Below are 17403 nucleotides of genomic sequence, written 5' to 3' on the forward strand. Positions count from 1 at the left end.
CTGAATGGCTGACTGAGGCAGTAGGTGCCCCACAGGACTTTATGCTCCAGCTACAGTGGCTACAGCTTTTAGAGATGAGTGTGCCTGAGTCTTGTATGTTTTCCTGGAGGAAACACAGGGGAGGAAGCTTCATCATCATCACTATTTGTTAATCACTATCATCAACAAGAACCACAATAAACATTGAGCATCCCTCCCTGAGTCTACACTTCTGTTTAGGAGGCAGGGCAGACAGAAGGAGTTGAAGGACTAGAGCAAGAGAGTATATGCCAGTAGCACGAAGACAGAGGGAAAAGTGAGAGCTGGGGAGGTGAGGGAAGGCTTCCTGGAGGAGGTAATACTTGAACTGACCCTTGAAAGAAGATTAGGCTTTGGGCTAATGCAGAAAAGAGTGAAGGGGGTTGTAAACAGCCTCAACACGGCACTGAGAGAGCAAGGCAAGTGTGATTAAGTGAGAAAACCTGCTGGACTGAAGCAAAGGGTATGGCAGGGTAGCGTGGGTGATGAAGTTGGAGAGGAAAATAGTCTGATGATTATAGAGAGCCTTAAATGTCAGACAGAAGGAGTCATATTGGAACAAAGTAGGAAGGCAGTGTAGATTTGTGTATTTGGGGAATGAGAAGGGCACAAGGAAGAAGGAGAGGCTAAAAGAAAAACATGGGGATTCTACATTCTTCCTAGTTTCAGTCTCCCATGTCAGGGTGGCCAACTCATCCCAACACAGCAAACAGATGAGTTTCTCACCCTACTTGTGATCCATCTTGGGAATAGGTCCTGAAGAAGCCTACAAGAAGTTCTGCACCGTATACTGTTGGCAGAGAACTTTGTGCCTTTTGGAAAGGCCCAAGCCATCAACACTATGAAGTGTTCTCAGATAGCATTGCCCCGCCTTGTGAAACAGAAAGGAGGAAGGGTCAGCCTCCTAACCCAGCTGCTAACACAGGTACAGACCAAGATGGGACATCTTCTTCAAAAGCAACAACCTTTTGAAGCTGATCTGTTCTTGAATCAGCCCTGAGGAAAGGAGACAGCAATTGCAGGAATCTTAAAAACCAATACAACAGCAAGACTAAGCCTTTCTTGAAGCCATCATTTTGGTGGCTGCTACTTGGCCACTCCTCACATAGATCTTTTTTACTGACTTCCTGCAGCAAAAGAAGATTGGCACAGGCTACATTTATATTATTACCAGGAGGCAGATGTTTTCTCTTTTCCCCTGGGGTTTAGAATTATGCAAATGAAGGCACAGAAACAAAAGCTCAGCAAGGTGGGGGAAGATTGCTCTTAAGAATCTAGGCAATTTTCAGAGCTCTTTAAGACACACCTCTCAGTTCTTACTAACAGCTCTCCTGGCTCCTCTCCAGTCTATTTAGAATTTGGCACCTCTTCAGAACCTTACAGCCAAAGACCTGAAAGTTCATTCTTAAGTTCCCATCCTGGCCTCATTTTGCAAGTGGAGAAATTAAGGCATATAATATGGGTCTGTGGGCTGACTTTGAGTCTTTCTTTGACATTCCCTCTTTCTCTTTCTTCCTTCTGCTACATACACTCTCGCTTGGAAAGGAAACTCTACGGCCCAATTGCCCTCCAGGTCTCTCCCCAGCCCCACCTTGATAAAATCTGTAGGGCAATAGGACCTAGGGAAATTCAACCCTGAGGCCGAGAGAGACATTCCTGCTTAACCGCCTGGCTTGAGCGAGTGTGGAAGCGAGCTAGTTAGGGAGGGCGGGGTAGAACTGGGGATCTGCTGCTGTTGGCGAAGAGGAAAGCTGTGGCTCCCTCCAGGGTCCGGGGGTCGTGATGAGAAGTGCTTCTGAAGGTTGGCCCAAGCCCCTTTTTGTCGCGCCTCTGTGCACCGAGCATCCTTCATCTGCCCGCCCTGGAAGTCGCAGGCTGGTTTTGTTTGGCCCCAGCTGTCTCTCCCATTTCGTGCAGCCCGGCCATCGGTGCCTTCGTTCCTGAAGCCACCGACCTCTCACAGCTGGAACTGCGAGCCAGGCAGGACCCCGGCAGCAGACGGCGCCCAAGAGTTTGCCGACATCCGTCGGGCCGGGTTGGCGCCCCGCATGTCGTGTTTTTCGCTAGTAAAGTTTCTCTGTGGAAAAGAAGCCCCTCCAGCTTTCTCTTGATCCTGCAGCGGGCGCGTGCTCTGCTTCTCTCCCCGGTGACTGCGCTCGGGGCCGGGGTTGTGACTTTGCTCCTGTCCCTGGCCTGGCGGCCTTGGGGGCGGAGCTTGGGGAATTGGAGGAGCCGCCGTGAGAACTCTTGACTGAGCGCGGGTGCGGAGACAGCGCCGGCGAGCAGGCGAGCTAATAGCCGCAGCCTAGCATTAGCTAGGGTGCCTGGGCAGTGAACTGGATCCCCGAAGGGACGCTCAGGCTGCGCCCCCTCTTCTGCCCTGGCTCAGTTCTCAGCTGATTTGAGAGAGCACACTGGTCAGGGCTCCTCAAGAGGAGCTGCTGAGTGTTGGTGCCCGCGAGAGTGGCTACCCGTCCTGCCTGGGGGGCTGCGAAAGGCGGAGCCGCCACGGAAACAGCTGTTCCCATGGCTCTTGACGCGCCTGGAATTGGACTCCGGACTGGGCGCTAAGATGATTGCTTTTGCCTTGTCCAACTTCCACAGCACGTAGTTGACGATTGGAATCCTGGGCCAATCAAGAGTCTAGTTTCAAAGTGGTACTCCTGGGCTCTTCATCCCAGACTCCAACAAGTCTAATTTGAGACGAGAAGAGAGCGGTCTCCTGCTCTAACTAGTAGATCTCCGTTCTGGAATTGGACTTGACAGCTCTCCTAACCAATACTTGCACTGCAGTGGTTACAGGGTTCTCTTGGGAGGTGGGGATGGGAGTGCTCTGAAGACCAGACCACAACACTCAGAACCTCGACAATGGACCGAGTTTTTGAAATTCCTGAGGAGCCAAGCGTGGAGCCGATATCCTCTCTGGAGGAAGATGTCATCCGTGGGACGAACCCCCGATTTACCTTTCCATTTGGCATCCTCTTCTCCACGTTTTTGTACTGTGGGGAGGCAGCATCTGCCTTGTACATGGTTAGAATCTATCGGAAGAATAGTGAAACCTACTGGATGGCATACACCTTTTCCTTCTTTATGTTTTCATCCATTATGGTCCAGTTGACCCTCATTTTTGTCCACAGAGATCTGGCCAAAGACAAGCCACTATCATTGTTTATGCATCTAATCCTCTTGGGACCTGTTATCAGGTGAGCAACTTTTAAATCTTTTCCCTCCTCCCCTACCCCCCAACTGTGCAGAGGAAGATGAATTTAATATTTTTAAGGCTGTTACTGTGCCTTGAATCGAATCGATTCTCCCATTCCCTCCCACTCTTGGTTTCCCTGCCTACCATCCAAAAAGTCTTATCTGCAGTCTTAAGTGCCACCACAATGAACATATGGCATGTACCTGTGTTCCGAAACCATGTATGGTACCGTTAATAAGACTTCATTTGACAATGTTTGCTATCTGGATTCGGGTTGTGAAATTGGTATGAGACCAATTGATGTGGTCACCTTGTAAACACAGGCTATAGCTTCAGAGTGTGTTATTTTGACTCTGCCTTTTAGATGCTCTTTAAATTGGGTGGAAGTTCCTTACCCCCTCCATCCCATCTCACATTCAGTTTCTTTACCCTGAGTTGCTTGGGCTGCTGCTACTGATATTTTCAAATTTTCTGGAGTTATTTGACATCTGGAAAGTATTTTAAGCCATTTGTGCTCATCTGGTACCCAAACCCATTGTAGTTTATTTTTCTCTGTCAGTTTATTGGTCTCCTATTTATCTCTGTATCTTTCTGCAATAAAGGTACACGTTAGAAGGGGGCAAAGGAAGATAGCCTATCTCTCCATCTGGATGCTGTAGCACAATGTAATAGTATTGAGTCTTTCCATTCAGATTGTTTTGAAGGGACAAGAATGTGCCTTCAGGGAGATCAGCTGGGTGCTTTGTGACCACCTAGAGGGGTGGGATAGGGAGGGTGGAAGGGAGACACAAGAGGGAGGAGATATGGGGATATATGTATATGTATAGCTGATTCACTTTGTTATAAAGCAGAAACTAACACACCATTGTAAAGCAACTATACTCCAATAAAGATGTTAAAAAACAAAAGAAAGAATGTGCCTTATCCTAGGAATACAGGCATCTGTGTCAGAAGTCTCATCTGAATGCTATGTGATTTTCAAGGTAGAGAGATGTTGCAAAACTTCTGAGGTCAGTAGGAAAGAATGGACCAAATTTATCTTGATTGCAAGAGAGGCAGAAACTTGCAGTCAGCTGAGGAATATGGGTCAGAGTGTTGATGTTGTAATTGCAATGGGAAGATATTTCATCCTTAGAAATAAACACAGTCTGAAGTTCAGGATGGAACTGCCCCCTTTAAAAAAAATTATCAATATGTTTAAATGGGGAGGAATTGATTACGCTCCATCAGCGAAAATATGAGACATCAACAGAAACAGTGGCCTGGAATTCAGGAGACCTGGAATCTAGTTTGCCCTTGCCATTGACTAGTTACATGGCCTTGGTGAAATCCCTGAAGATGCCTTGAGCCTCAGGTCCTTCATCTGTAAAATAAATGGGTTGGGCTAGATCATGGGTCGTAAACTCAAACACTTACGGGGGCCAGGCAGGTATCATAAATGAGTGAAGCAAGCCAAGGATGAGAAAAAACAGTAGTTTCATGTGTGATGATAAGTAAAAATGAAGTCTCGGTGTTAGAGAAATGATGGAGTGTTAGTGAGTACTGTGGTAATCTGGAGTCCTCAAGATCTGCCTAAAGGAGGCCAGCCTCTCTACAGCTCCAGCCCATTGTTTCCCTGTTGGAATTCAGACCCCGTATTGCCAAGGCCGCAACTTTTCAGGACAAGCTCCCAAGACAGGATTTTATGTGAAATGGAATGATTGAACATGTTGACAACTGATTTTGGTAATTAAATAAAAGAACTGTCTGGGCCAAACACGCCACAGCTGTTCGTCAGATGTGACTCAACTGGCCTATGCAACCTCTGTACTAGGTAATCTAAAGGGCCTTTCCAGTTCTAAATCTTTGAAGTTAAACTGTGAAAGGAAGACCTCATCTCGAACTTGGAACCAAGATGTCATTTAGAGATGTCATTAGAGGAGCAAGGAAACCATTCTTCTTGCCCTTTTCAAATGCAATAAATTGAGTTAACGGATCAATCACTCTTCAGATGCAAATTTCAGTAAGTTCTGCCCCAGCTGCGTTTCTACTTCTCTTTGCTTTGTGGCCTCCCAAGCCATCTTTGATTTGGACCATCCATATGGAGTGCTGAGTACTATGTTTCATTTTTGTCATTTAGCTCCCACTAGAAATGATTGGAAAGCATTTATAATCTCAGTCAGCTACCCCACAGCAGGGAAAAAATAATTAAAAGCTCATAAATCATATCCTTGATAATGCTTATTTTCAAGGCAAATTACTTTTTAGGTAGGCAGGAACTTGATGAATGCTATTAGGCACATGAAGGTGTTTGGAGGTCCTGGCTCCCTTATATGTAATGCAAAGATACTTCTGAAAATGAAAATGTACTCTCATTTGCTGCCGCTTATAAGCAAGGCAAACACGCTTACTTAAACCAGTAAATGGCCTTAAGAATAGAAGCACAAACAGAATTCTTCATGCCACCGCCTCCCCCAATGTTTTATTCAGCAATAGTATTGATGGGCTTGGGTTAAAATCTAAACTCTCTTGGTGGAAATGCACTTATGCATTTTTCCTGAATAAGAAGAGAAAGTTGCTTTTTTTCCTTTTCTGTTCTCTCCTTCCATCTTTTTCTCTCCTGGATTTTAGAGTTTTCCCTACAACATGGATGTTTCAAACTATGTGCTTTAGGCCAGTACAATGCACCAGTCTCAAAGGGATCCTGTGGAAAAATGATACAAATGAACTTATTTACAAAACAGACTCACAGACTTAGAAAACAAACTTATGGTTACCAAAGGGGAAAGGTGATGGGGGGAGGGATAAATTGCGAGTTTGGGATTGACATATACACACTACTATGTTTAAAATAGATAACCAACAAGGACCTACTGTATAGCACAGAGAACTCTGCTCAATATTCTGTAATTACCTAAATGGGAAAAGAATTTGAAAAAGAATAGATATATGTATATGTATAACTGAATCACTTTGCTGTACACCTGAAGCTAACACAACATTGTAAATCAACTATAGTCAAATATAAAATATTTTTTTTTAAAAAAGGGATCCTGTGGAGAATGGCAGCCAGCACTGTTCCAAGCTTTTCTATTGGGAGCCAAAGGCCTAGAGAGCATATAAATCTGAGCTCGTCTTTGGTCTGTTTTTTTGTTGTTGTTGTTAAATTACATTGCCATTATTAATTATAATCTTCTCCTTCCATCACTTCTCACCCTGTATTCTTTTTTTCCTTCTAACTCTTTCATTTACTCAGCAAATATTTATCAAATGCCCACTATGTGATAAGGGCGGTGAGTAAGATAAATGCAACCCGTGCCCTCAGCCTATCAGGAAAGACTGCTTAATTTTTGACACAACTGTTCTTACTTAGAAGAAATAGTTCACAGTTTCCATTTATTTCAGTGTGAGTGGGGGAAGTAGTAACTCAGGTGTTCCAAAACAAGATGTTCTAGTTGCTTCTCTTTTCACCACATCAGAACTGCTAAAGACTTCTGATTTATATGGGGGTTATGGGACGGGTACAGCAGGAAATGTGGTCTTAATATTATTTCAAGGATGATAAGATCTCCTAAGTATGTTTTACTCTTTGTAGAGAAAGAATGAAGTTTAAAAGGCTATTGTTCCCAAACAGGTCAAGAGGCCCCAGAACAACCTTGAAAGAGATCTTTTGAGGTTCCCTAGGTATATAGTATATTCGGTTCTGAGTTGTCAAGCCTTTTAAGTACCTCCGTTGCTAAATGGCTTTCCTGTGTATTTGAGAGATTTTTCCAGATCCCTTCCAAGGCTTTTTGGCTGAGACAGTTATAGTTGTGGGCTTTGTTTTGAAAAAGCAGAGCTCAAAAGTTCTGATTATGGAGCTGAAAGCTTTGAATAAAGAATGCTTTACCTCAGGAACCTGAGGTGTTATGAAAACCAGAGCCTTTTGGAACCTTCATCATTTTCTCCCAACAAATTTTTAATGTCTTTGTGTTCTAGCCATTTTTCTGTCACAGGCTTATTCTTAAGTCCTCAAGCACTTCTGAATTGGAGTTCTTAGGTTGGTCGATTGCCAACCCAACACAAAGGATTTAGACTGAAGTGACACGTGGAAGGCATGACCAACTCCTTGCCTCATGAGAAATGAGTAGAACAGGAGAGAAGGAATGGCAAAAAGTAGCACAGCCCTCCTGAGTTATTTTTACCCCCTCACTACAACTTTCCTTCCTAGGACAGCTTTAGTTAAGTACTCATGATGCTTTACTTCTGCAGATGTTTGGAAGCCATGATTAAGTACCTCACACTGTGGAAGAAAGGAGGGCAGGAGGAGCCCTATGTCAGCCTCACCCGAAAGAAGATGCTAATAAATGGCGAGGAGGTGCTGATAGAATGGGAGGTGGGCCACTCCATCCGGACCCTGGCTATGCACCGCAGTGCCTACAAACGTATGTCACAGATCCAAGCCTTCCTGGGCTCAGTGCCCCAGCTGACCTGTCAGCTCTATGTGACCCTGATCTCTGCAGAGGTCCCCGTGGGTAGAGGTGAGTGGTGTCAGGAGAGGGGAGGGCTCCACTGAAATCAAGGGTCTTAGAAATCTAGACCTGAGTGTCCAATATACTGGCCACCAGCTTCATGTGGCTATTTAAATTAAAATTAAAAATTAAAAATTGATTTCCTCAGTCATACTAGCCACATTTCAAGTGCTCAGTAGCTATGTGTGCCTAGTGATTACTCTATTGGTATTATAGAACTAGTTCTATTGTACAGCACTGAGAGTCAACTTGGGGAGCCAGACATCTCAGGCCTACCAGATTTCTGAAACTGGGGTAAGGTGTTTAGACTAAAAATGCCACAGAAAAACCCTCTCTGGACCCAGAAGAAGCGAGTAATACCAGAAGCCAGTAGGACATGTTCCCTATCCACAGTGTTTAAATTGTACTGAGTGTGTTTTGTTGGTTGGTTGGTTGGTTGGTTGGTTTAGGGATGGCTGCCTTTAAGTAAGAGGTTCCCAAATATTACGGATCATGAGAAAACATAATTACTGGATGAAAGCTTCCTTTAAAACTTACATCCCATACTCAGACCTGAATCAATCTGAGTGTGGGGAGGCCAAGAATCTGCATTTTTTAACGTACCCCAGTTGATTCTGATCAGCCACTTTTGGGAACCACTGATTTAATCACTCCTTCCAACTTCAGTGGGGAGAAAGAAAAAGGGGTGTGGAATGAATACTGATGCGAGTCAGGCCTGGTCCGGGTTCTGACCTTCTCTGTAATCTTTAGAGGAAGTTACCAAAGAGGTCACTGTCTTAATTTCCCACTTGTAAAAGAGGGATCCCGAGATGAGTAAGCCTCTAGCTTGGACTGGAGCTGGTACAGCTGTGGGTACAGCTTTGGACCGTTTCCTTATTATTAGGTGCTGACCCTGCTTGGCAAAGCCCTATGTTTCAAATAAAGGAGGAAATGTGCCCTCTTTTTTTCTCTACTAAGAATTGTTCATGAAGTTCTACTGGTCTTGAAGCTTTTTACATACCTAGAATTGACAGTAGTATGGGGAGAAAAATCTGGAAATGATGATGCTCTTCCTCCTGAGAATTTTGAGGGTAATTACATCATCTAATTAAAATATGTATGCATTATAAAAGTAATACATGCACAAACCGGATGGCCTGCAGGTAATTGTATATGCACAGACTATTTCTAGAAAGATATGCAAGGAACCATTTACCTCTAGCGAGTGAAAATGAGAAGTCAGCTGACTTTTATTAGCTTTTACTTTATACCCTTTTATATGGCTTGGATTTCTTTTTACCATGATCATGTATTACTATTTTTGGTCCTTATTGTTTTTAATTATAAAAATCAGACATGGTTATGGTAAAGACTCAAAACTGTACAGAATATATACAAAATAAGAGATGTAATCTCATTTCCCAAAGGTAATCTGTTTACCATTTAGTGTATATCCTTCCAGACTCTTTCCTTCCTCCCTCCCTCCCTCCCTCCCTCTCTCTCTTTCTCTCTTTCTCTTCCTTTCTTTCTCTCTCTCTCTCTCTCTTTTTCTTTCTTTCCTGTGCTATACAGCAGGTTCTCATTAGTTATCTATTTTATACAAAGTAGTGCAGACTTCTTTTTATTATGTAAATATAAACATACATATAACATATATATGTGTATATATATATTTGCCAAAAAAGGAAAATTAAACATTCTATTCAGCAGCATGTTTTTTTCAAAAGTATGCCAATATTTCTTCAACAGTTATCTATATATATAATAATAATGATAAATATACTATATATTTCCTTTATATGAATTGGACCATTCTTTCTTATTTCCCTAATCTTCTGTTGGTAGGATTAAAGTTTGTTTATAATTTTTCCATCCATGCAAAAAAGTTTTTCTCTGATTACAGACTATGCTCCTGTGAACACCTTTATAAGCACCTGTGTACTGGAATGAGACTTTGTAGAATAACTTCTTAGCAGTAGAATTGCTGGGAGAAAAGATATGCATATTTAGAATTTTAGCAGTACTGCCAAAAGGTTGCATGAATTTGTATTCCCACCAGCAGTGTATGAAGATGCCTGTTTCTTTATATCTTAAACTAAATATTTATATAATTATAAAATAACTGTTTTAATAATTTACTTTATGAGTGAAACTGAGCATCATTTCATGTTTGGTCATTCTATTCTTTAAATATCTTATTTATATGTTACTCACTTTTTCTAGTGGGTTGTTTATCTTTTCCTCATTAATTTGGGGGATCTATTTACTTATTCTGGCTATTAATCCTTTCTCTGCTGTGGATAAGTGTGTATGTATACATTTGTATAATGTTCTGTATTTGTGTACATACACACATTTTAAATGTGCATATACATGTCATACATGTAACAGATGTGCAACACACTATATGTAAGAGACAATATACTTGTAGTATTTTCTGGCATTTTGAAGTATTACATTTTTATGTATTCAAATTCTTTATTGCTTTTAGGTCTTGTGCCTTTCAAAGGCCTTTCACAGCTCAGATCTAGTAGAGCAATTTAGCCTGATCTTCCAAACAGAATGAATTTTCACAATCAATTTGTCAATTCCCCCACCAGAAAACAAAACAAAGCAAAACAATAACAACAAAAGAAAAAACATTTTATTGAGACTGTGATTGGGATTGCATTCAATTATTTAGGTTATTTTGGAGGGAGTTTACATCTTTACAGGATCAATTTCATATTAGAAGATAATTTAAGTCTCCATTTCATTAAATATTTAAAAATCACTTCATCGAGGTACAATTGACAAACAAAAACCTCTACCTATTTAATGTGTACAACTTGATGAGTTTGGAGATAAATATACATCCGTGCAGCATCACTACACTCTGTGCCATAAATATGTAAGACCCGTAGCAAGAAAACTATACTTGACCCTGGGTATCTTCAGCGGATTGTTTCCAGGACCCCCTGCGGATACCAAAATCCGTAGATTCTCAAATCCCTTATATAAAATGGTGTAGTATTTGTGTATAACCTGTGTACATCCTCCCGTATAGTTTACATCATCGCTAGCTTACTTATAATACCTAATACAATGTAAATACTATGTAAATAGTTATGAATATGATGTAAATGCTAAGTAAATAGTTGCCAGTACATGGCAAATTCAAGTTTTGCTTTTGGAACTTACTGGAATTTTTTCCCGAGTATTTTCTATCCATGGTTTTGGCTGAATCTGTGGATGGAGAGGGCCAACTATATACAAGTTTACCGAAGTACATGTCATTAAATATTTTTAAATATACTTCAGTAAAATTGTATCATTTTCTTATTATAGGTTTTTCACATTTTTGTAAGGCTTATGTCTAGATGTTCTATCAGTTTTGAAATCACTTGATTTCCTAAGTGTCAGGGTAACACCTAAACAAAGTAAATGCATCTCCTGTACTTTTGGAAATAGAGGATGGTGATGATGATGATGATGATGATGATAGGAGCTAACAGATAGCATTTACTATGTTCCAGGCATTTCTCTAATTATTTCATTTAAATCTTCACAACAACACTATGAGGTACTTGTTATTATCCACATCTTACAAATGAGAAAACAGAGGCACCAAGAGGCTAAGCAAATTTCCCCACAAGGTTCCATAAGTAATAGATGGCAAAGAGGATTGGAATGCAGGACATCTGCCTTTAGGATCCGTGTTTCTAACTATAGGTCACTCTACAAAGGATGTAAGGGAATCTTTCTACAAGGCCTTGTTTTCAATTCTTCAGTGATTTCTCCTATTAAAAACTTTCTGACAACACCCTCTCTTTTAAGGTTTTGTGAATTACTTTTTGGTTTTAGTTTTCCTCACTTTCACCCACCCTCCTGTCTTCTCTTTGCTACCCCTTTTCTTATTCCTTTTTCTCTGGGAGGCCGTCTGGATCAGCATAGATGAGCAAATTTCACTAGCAGCATTATGACCTCTTATGGCATGTGTCTTTTTGTAGGGAGACAGATGGAAGGTGTTTTTACATTTATTGGAAGCATCAGGCTTTCTGCTTTTTATTACACTACTATCAATAAACGAGTTCTAAATTTAAGGGAAAGCATCACCACACTTAGCTGGCTGTACATACACCCTGATGTTCCAAACTCTACAAGGAGCATCAACTCTTGAGGATGGGACTTAGAGTGGTTTATAAAGCTAAGAGTATATCAAATCATTATGCTGTACACCTTAAACTAATACAATGTTATATGTCGATTATATCTCAATAAAGCTGGAAAAAATAATAAATAATAAAAGTAAAGATAAGAGTAGACACTTTAAGAGAGTCTTCCAGTCTTTGAGACTGCAACCCTCTGCTTAGAGCTGGAAAAGATCTCAGAAACAACGCTGTGCTTCTTTCTGGGTTTCTGTCGGAAGGTCTTTACTTTTCTTGCAGATTAAATTGACATTTCAATGGCTCTAGTTCCCTGGATCCAGTGTTTTTATGGGAACAGAAAGCTCCAGCTTTTCTTTTGGATGAGTATACTCCGGTGTCTCACTCTCCTTGAGAGCACTAGATTTTTCTTAGTGATTGGTATCCTCTGATATAAAGAAAGGAAGAAAAGGAAAGAGCCACTGTGTGACCTATAGTTGAGACTTAGGATAGCAGGATTAGAGGGCATCCTGATCCTTCAGGGCCCCTACTCTAACGCACAGTGGTATGGATGTTATGGGCTAGGAAGTAGGATTTAAAAATTTTTAAACCACTCTGCCAGAAGTTTGGGGACTCCTAAAGTATACCAAAGCATTGGGAAATTGGTATTGCTGATGAGTAATACAAGCAACTCTAGAGTATGTCAGTGACCTAGGGGACCGAGGCACATGGATATTCAGTGAGTCACACAAGCTCTCACACTGCTGAACCAAGCACTTCTAATCGTAGGTATGTTATGGTGCCTCTCTAAACTCAGAATTCTTCATTAATTCCACAAACATTTGTTGAGCACCTACTATGCTCCAGGCAGTGTGCTAGGCTCTGGTGATACAGCAGTGAACAAAACAGACATGGTCCCTTCTGCTCTCATGGAATTTCCAGTATATATTTTATGTTCTAGAAGCACACACAAACAAGATTAGTTCCTTGAAGAAGATGTTCATCAAAGCAGGGACTTCTATAACCAAAGGGATTCTCTCTGAGTCTCCTAAGACTGGATTTTTTTCAGATCAAGTTCTCTCTGCCTCCAGCACTGTTTTCTCAGAAGCTTGTTTCATCAGGTAGATGCTGCCCATCCCTTTATATGTACTCTTCTTGGGTTAGTGACCTCTCAATGCTAGTGACCCCTCAGTGATGGTTCTGAGGCCCACTGTTTTTTTACTTTATTTTGTATGTTTATATGATTATTAAAATATTGCCAGTATATGTTCATTTCTTATTTCATGGGAAATTTAGAAACTAGAGAAATGTAGAAAAAATTAAAAACTGCCCCAATCCCTGTCACGCAAAATAATTTAGTTTATTTCCATTTTCTTTCTGTGTATGCTGTTTGTTTACATAGCTCTGTTCATTCGTAGGTTTGCTCTTGACTTGGGCCCTTGAGTCTCACCTATCATCTCTCTGGACCTCTGGGTCAGAGTACAAGCTTCACCAACATTGACTGATTATCTATTTTCTTCTGTTTCTTTTTTTTTCTTACAGCTGTGCTAATAGTCTTTTCCCTGATATCTGTCACCTATGGGGCTACCCTCTGCAATATGTTGGCTATCCAGATCAAGTACGATGAATACAAGATTCGCCTTGGTCCACTAGAAGTCCTGTGCATCACCATTTGGCGGACATTGGAGATCACCTCCCGCCTCATGATTCTCGTGCTCTTTTCAGCCACCTTGAAATTGAAGGCTGTGCCCTTCTTATTGCTGAACTTCCTGATCATCCTCTTTGAGCCTTGGGTTAAGTTCTGGAGGAGTGGTGCCCACATGCCCAATAACATTGAGAAAAATTTCAGCCGACTTGGCACCTTAGTGGTGTTGATTTCCGTTACCGTCCTCTATGCTGGCATCAACTTCTCTTGCTGGTCAGCTTTGCAGTTGAAGTTAGCAGACAGCGACCTTGTTGAGAAAGGTCAGAACTGGGGACATATGGGCCTGCACTATAGTGTGAGATTGTTAGAGAATGTGATCATGGTCTTGGTTTTTAAGTTCTTTGGAGTGAAAGTGTTACTGAATTACTGTCATTCCTTGATTGCCTTGCAGCTCATTATTGCTTATCTGATTTCCATTGGCTTCATGCTCCTTTTCTTCCAGTACTTGCACCCGTTGCGCTCACTCTTCACCCACAATGTAGTGGACTATCTCCACTGTGTCTGCTGCTACCAGCACCCTCGGGGCAGGGTTGAGAACTCAGAGCCATCCATTGATGCTGAAGCAAGGCAAAGCATTGTCTGATTCTGTCTTTTGGGTATTTTGGGATGGGTTGGGGTTGCCAAGAGCAACTGTGAAATTGAAGGAGACGATGAGGCTTATGGGTGAGTACCCACCAGGACATTGTTTTGAGTTTTCTGAAAGCCTATCAGAAGAAAGAGCAGCCCCCAAATAGATTTTATTTCCTTAAGATTGACTACTATGTTTGGACACCAAGGTAACCACTGTGTACCTGGGAGGGTCAGATATATCATTCACATTCCTCCCACCCAGGTCAGCTGTCTGGCTGTCCTATGAGATAACTTACCTCCATGCACCTAAGGCTCTCTGTGACCTTTAAGCTCTGCTCATTCGCTTGAGCATTACTGAGGTTTCTGTGGGCTGAACCAAATGTCCCAGAATCCCACCAGAATATATCCTGACTGATCAGAGGATGTGCCTGCTTATCAGCTATGGGTACCTCCCGGGAAACAGTCTGACTTATGTGAAACCTGTAACTGTGAACGTGGCTGGGGTCTTTTAATTCCAGTGAGAAACACTGATTAAGAGGAAAACCCCCACTATTAAAAGAGCTGCTCCTTAAATGAGTTAGCTCTCCATTAGGACTTTACTAGTGATCATTCATCAAGGATCTTTCCTTTCAGTGGCCCTTCAAAGGCACACTCTGAGGAGGGAGTACAGAGTGGGTTTCCTTCAAGGCATAAAGCAGAATGACTATCTCAGGGACCTGCATGGGCCTCCACTGTGCTGAGTGGAGTGGTTGAATCAAAGCTCTCACTTCATGCCTCCTTATCAGGGATTCCCTCCAACCTGGCTTTTCTGTGCTCGTTGACCAACATTTGATGTATATCTCAGAGAAGCTGAACTGTAATTGAAAATGTTTCTAATGTGTGGAAGAAATGAAGATTGCTTTGTGTTTCCTACTATCCTGAGTATTTTGTTGATTTGTTTTTTAGGGGAGAGAGAGGTAATAATAGCTAGGACATTGCCTTTATGTTGTTTGGGGTTGGGAGAGTGGCTAACACTCCAAGGTAGAGTGAAGGCAGAGGAGGGAAATGAGATCACATTAAATCATCATCGGTACTGCTTTCTGCCCACAGGATTTTATTTTCTAATAAGGAGCATATGCTTATCAACCATCTGCTCACTCCCACACCCCCAGGGGATGAATGCAGTTCTCCCTTCCTTATGTATCTTAATGTTTATATCTTATATGAGTTGGATATTTTGATGAGAAAGTCAGCTGGATGCCTCTAAAGTCACCAAGGAATTGAAGTTACTATGGCCACTGCCTATTGGGATCGAGTATCCCAGCATCTACCTAACTAATGCTTGCCCCTCACAGACCAGGAAAGTGAGAACTCCTAGTAGCATGTACAGTTGTGCCCACCACAGTGCTGTGAAGAACTGTGAACAATCTAAGCTAAGGCTTTTCATTCTCATCCAGTTTTACTCTTGGGATCATGTTAAGAATTTATCTTTAGCCATTTCCCCTCCTCTTATACAGTGTCAGGACATTATGTTGGAAGAGCTCCCTCTTCTAAGTAGCAGTGCTATGAGCCAGAATTGTCCTATTTGCTGATATGTCTAGTGTGGTTTTCCCATCTTCAACCACTGTTTGGGGCTAAATGGATTGCATACTTAATTGGGGGAGAGTGAAGTGACTTGCTTTGGATCAGTGGAGATTTCCTTTTTCAACCTAACTCCTGCATTCCTCATCCTCATCTTTCATGATGGAGATGTAGGTTGTTGTCATAAGAAGCACACACTGCTGTCTTCTGACTGTTATTCAAGGTGAATTTGAAAGAAATAATCTACCAAACCTCCAGAAGAACACACTGCCTCTTTGGAATTCAAGCAACAATTTCTCCCTAATGGTTAATATGCCTTCCATTAAGAGCAAGAGCAGTGTGGAACTATAATTTGGTCCATAAAAACCATGTGACTCAGCTACTTAAGGGTCAGATGCTATGAGAACACAGAGACACACAGTGAGCAAGGCAAGCCAATTAGAGCTGGAGTGGAGATACACACAGGGCAGAAAAATGTGCCTCATGCCAGACCAGGCATATGTCCCCCCATGTATCCTCTCCAGCCTCAGTGACTTTATATCCCAGGAATGCAGCGAGTTTAGGGTAAAGAGTGTGGAGCAAGTTCCACCTGAAAAACCTGCTGCCCTTACCTACAGAGAAGAGACACTAGTGATACATTATACAAACGAACCTTCAGAACCTCCTGTCGGTGGTAGCCTTTCTGTTCCACAGCAATCTCATAAATACACAGGAGATGAAGAAATTGTGGAATACGGGGGATAGAGCAGAGGAAAGTGCTCCCTTCCACCGGCAAACACTTCTTTAATTGACTACTCTCTTTTTATCCTCAAATCTTAAAGTAACACAGGGTACTTTTGTAGGGGCAAGTCTAACGGAGTGGGAGAGGAGGCAGAGATGGGGCCAGCAAAAGGGTCTTGAAAAAGGAATGCAGAATCACAAAGTTTGGGTGTAAATGCTAGGCCATTGTAACAACAACTATCCTCGTGTCATTGGAAAGTCAGTAGGCTAAAAAGTATGGGCAAATGAACATATTAAGGAAACGTATTAAATAAACTAATGGTCGTCAATTTCATTTGCTCCACAAATGCCTTAAAGACTATGGGCATAGAACCATGAGGCACTGTCAGATAATTAAATACTAGCTAATATTTATGAGCACTTACGATATGTGTGGCATAGTCCTATATATGCATTATTTCATTCAATCCTCAAAACAACTCTTAGGAGGGTAGGTAATGTTATTCCGCATTTTACAGATGAGGATTCTAAGGCATAGAAAAGTGAAGTGACCTGCCTGAGGTCACAGAGAGTGTCAGAGCCAGATTCAGTCTTGGGCACTCAGGCTCCAGACCTTACACTCTTGATCATGATGTAAACCTCTAAGTTCTCTTAGGTCCTTTGTGAAATTATTTTAATATGTTAGTGGTTTCAAGAATATTTTATGGGCTATGGCTGGGTTCATATCAAGCATGCTTTCTCACAAACACTCCTTATCAAGGGGCACCACTCAATTCACTCTAGAGAAGGGTCAAGTCCTAAAAAGTTTAGGATGAAAACCGAGCATGTGTTCACATGCACTTATAGGCTGGGGACTGGGAGAGTTAGGAAGTGGGGTTGCAGGGGAGGGGAAGGATGGTGAAGGGAATCATTTCCTTTCTAGTTTCAGGATTTTGTCTCCTGTATATTCTTAGACACACACCTTCTAGACCCTGGTTGTGGGAATAAAACTGGAGGGAGCAATTCCCAGTCAGGTTTGTATGAGTACTTCCTCCA

The 17403-nt window shown here is 41.9% G+C and overlaps 1 protein-coding gene across 1 annotated transcript; it reads left to right on the plus strand.

Annotated features, from left to right (window-relative positions):
* Positions 1-174: 174 nt before the first annotated feature.
* On the plus strand, positions 175-15001 carry XKRX (XK related X-linked). The gene is made up of 3 exons (XM_030840529.2): positions 175-3221; positions 7451-7719; positions 13356-15001. Exons 1-3 carry the CDS (start codon positions 2887-2889, stop codon positions 14099-14101), a joined length of 1350 nt encoding a protein of 449 aa, XP_030696389.1. The 5' UTR covers positions 175-2886; the 3' UTR covers positions 14102-15001.
* The last annotated feature ends 2402 nt before the right edge of the window (positions 15002-17403 follow it).

This window comes from Globicephala melas, chromosome X (assembly GCF_963455315.2).
Source record: "Globicephala melas chromosome X, mGloMel1.2, whole genome shotgun sequence".
Taxonomy (NCBI): domain Eukaryota; kingdom Metazoa; phylum Chordata; class Mammalia; order Artiodactyla; family Delphinidae; genus Globicephala; species Globicephala melas.